The following is a 359-nucleotide window of genomic DNA, read 5'->3' on the forward strand; positions in this document are numbered from 1 at the left end:
TATATATATATATATATATCACATTCATTTTATTTCTGTTCTTCATTCTTGTAAAAAATAAGAACAATTTTTAATGTCACATTTCAGTTTTAAAACTTGGAGGTTGTGTTGCAGTCTCTTCACTCATGCAAATTCTCTTCTGAGTGGAGTTCATACTGCTGGTGTTGAACTTCTGCCCTGCTGAATAGGCCTTCATTGCACTGTTTTCATATTTCAGACTCTCATCACCTTTGTGAACAAGCATCTGAATAAACTGAATTTGGAGGTGACTGAACTGGACACGCAGGTAGAGTTTTATAGCCTTTCTTAGAGGGGAGAGGTAGCTGCACTACGTTATGCACTGTGTCCCCAGCTTTGCC

The 359-nt window shown here is 37.9% G+C and overlaps 1 protein-coding gene across 4 annotated transcripts in view; it reads left to right on the plus strand.

Moving 5' to 3' along the window:
- The window catches only part of PARVA (parvin alpha), a 53404-nt gene that overhangs the window by 42280 nt on the left and 10765 nt on the right, over positions 1–359 (plus strand). For all 4 annotated transcript variants that reach the window (XM_017726314.1, XM_017726313.1, XM_008644057.2 and 1 more), the window contains exon 10: positions 218–286. In XM_017726314.1, the coding sequence (XP_017581803.1) occupies positions 218–286 (69 nt within the window). The remainder of the gene's footprint in view (positions 1–217; positions 287–359) is intronic.

This window comes from Corvus brachyrhynchos, unplaced genomic scaffold, assembly GCF_000691975.1.
Source record: "Corvus brachyrhynchos isolate BGI_N302 unplaced genomic scaffold, ASM69197v1 scaffold281, whole genome shotgun sequence".
Lineage (NCBI taxonomy): Eukaryota > Metazoa > Chordata > Aves > Passeriformes > Corvidae > Corvus > Corvus brachyrhynchos.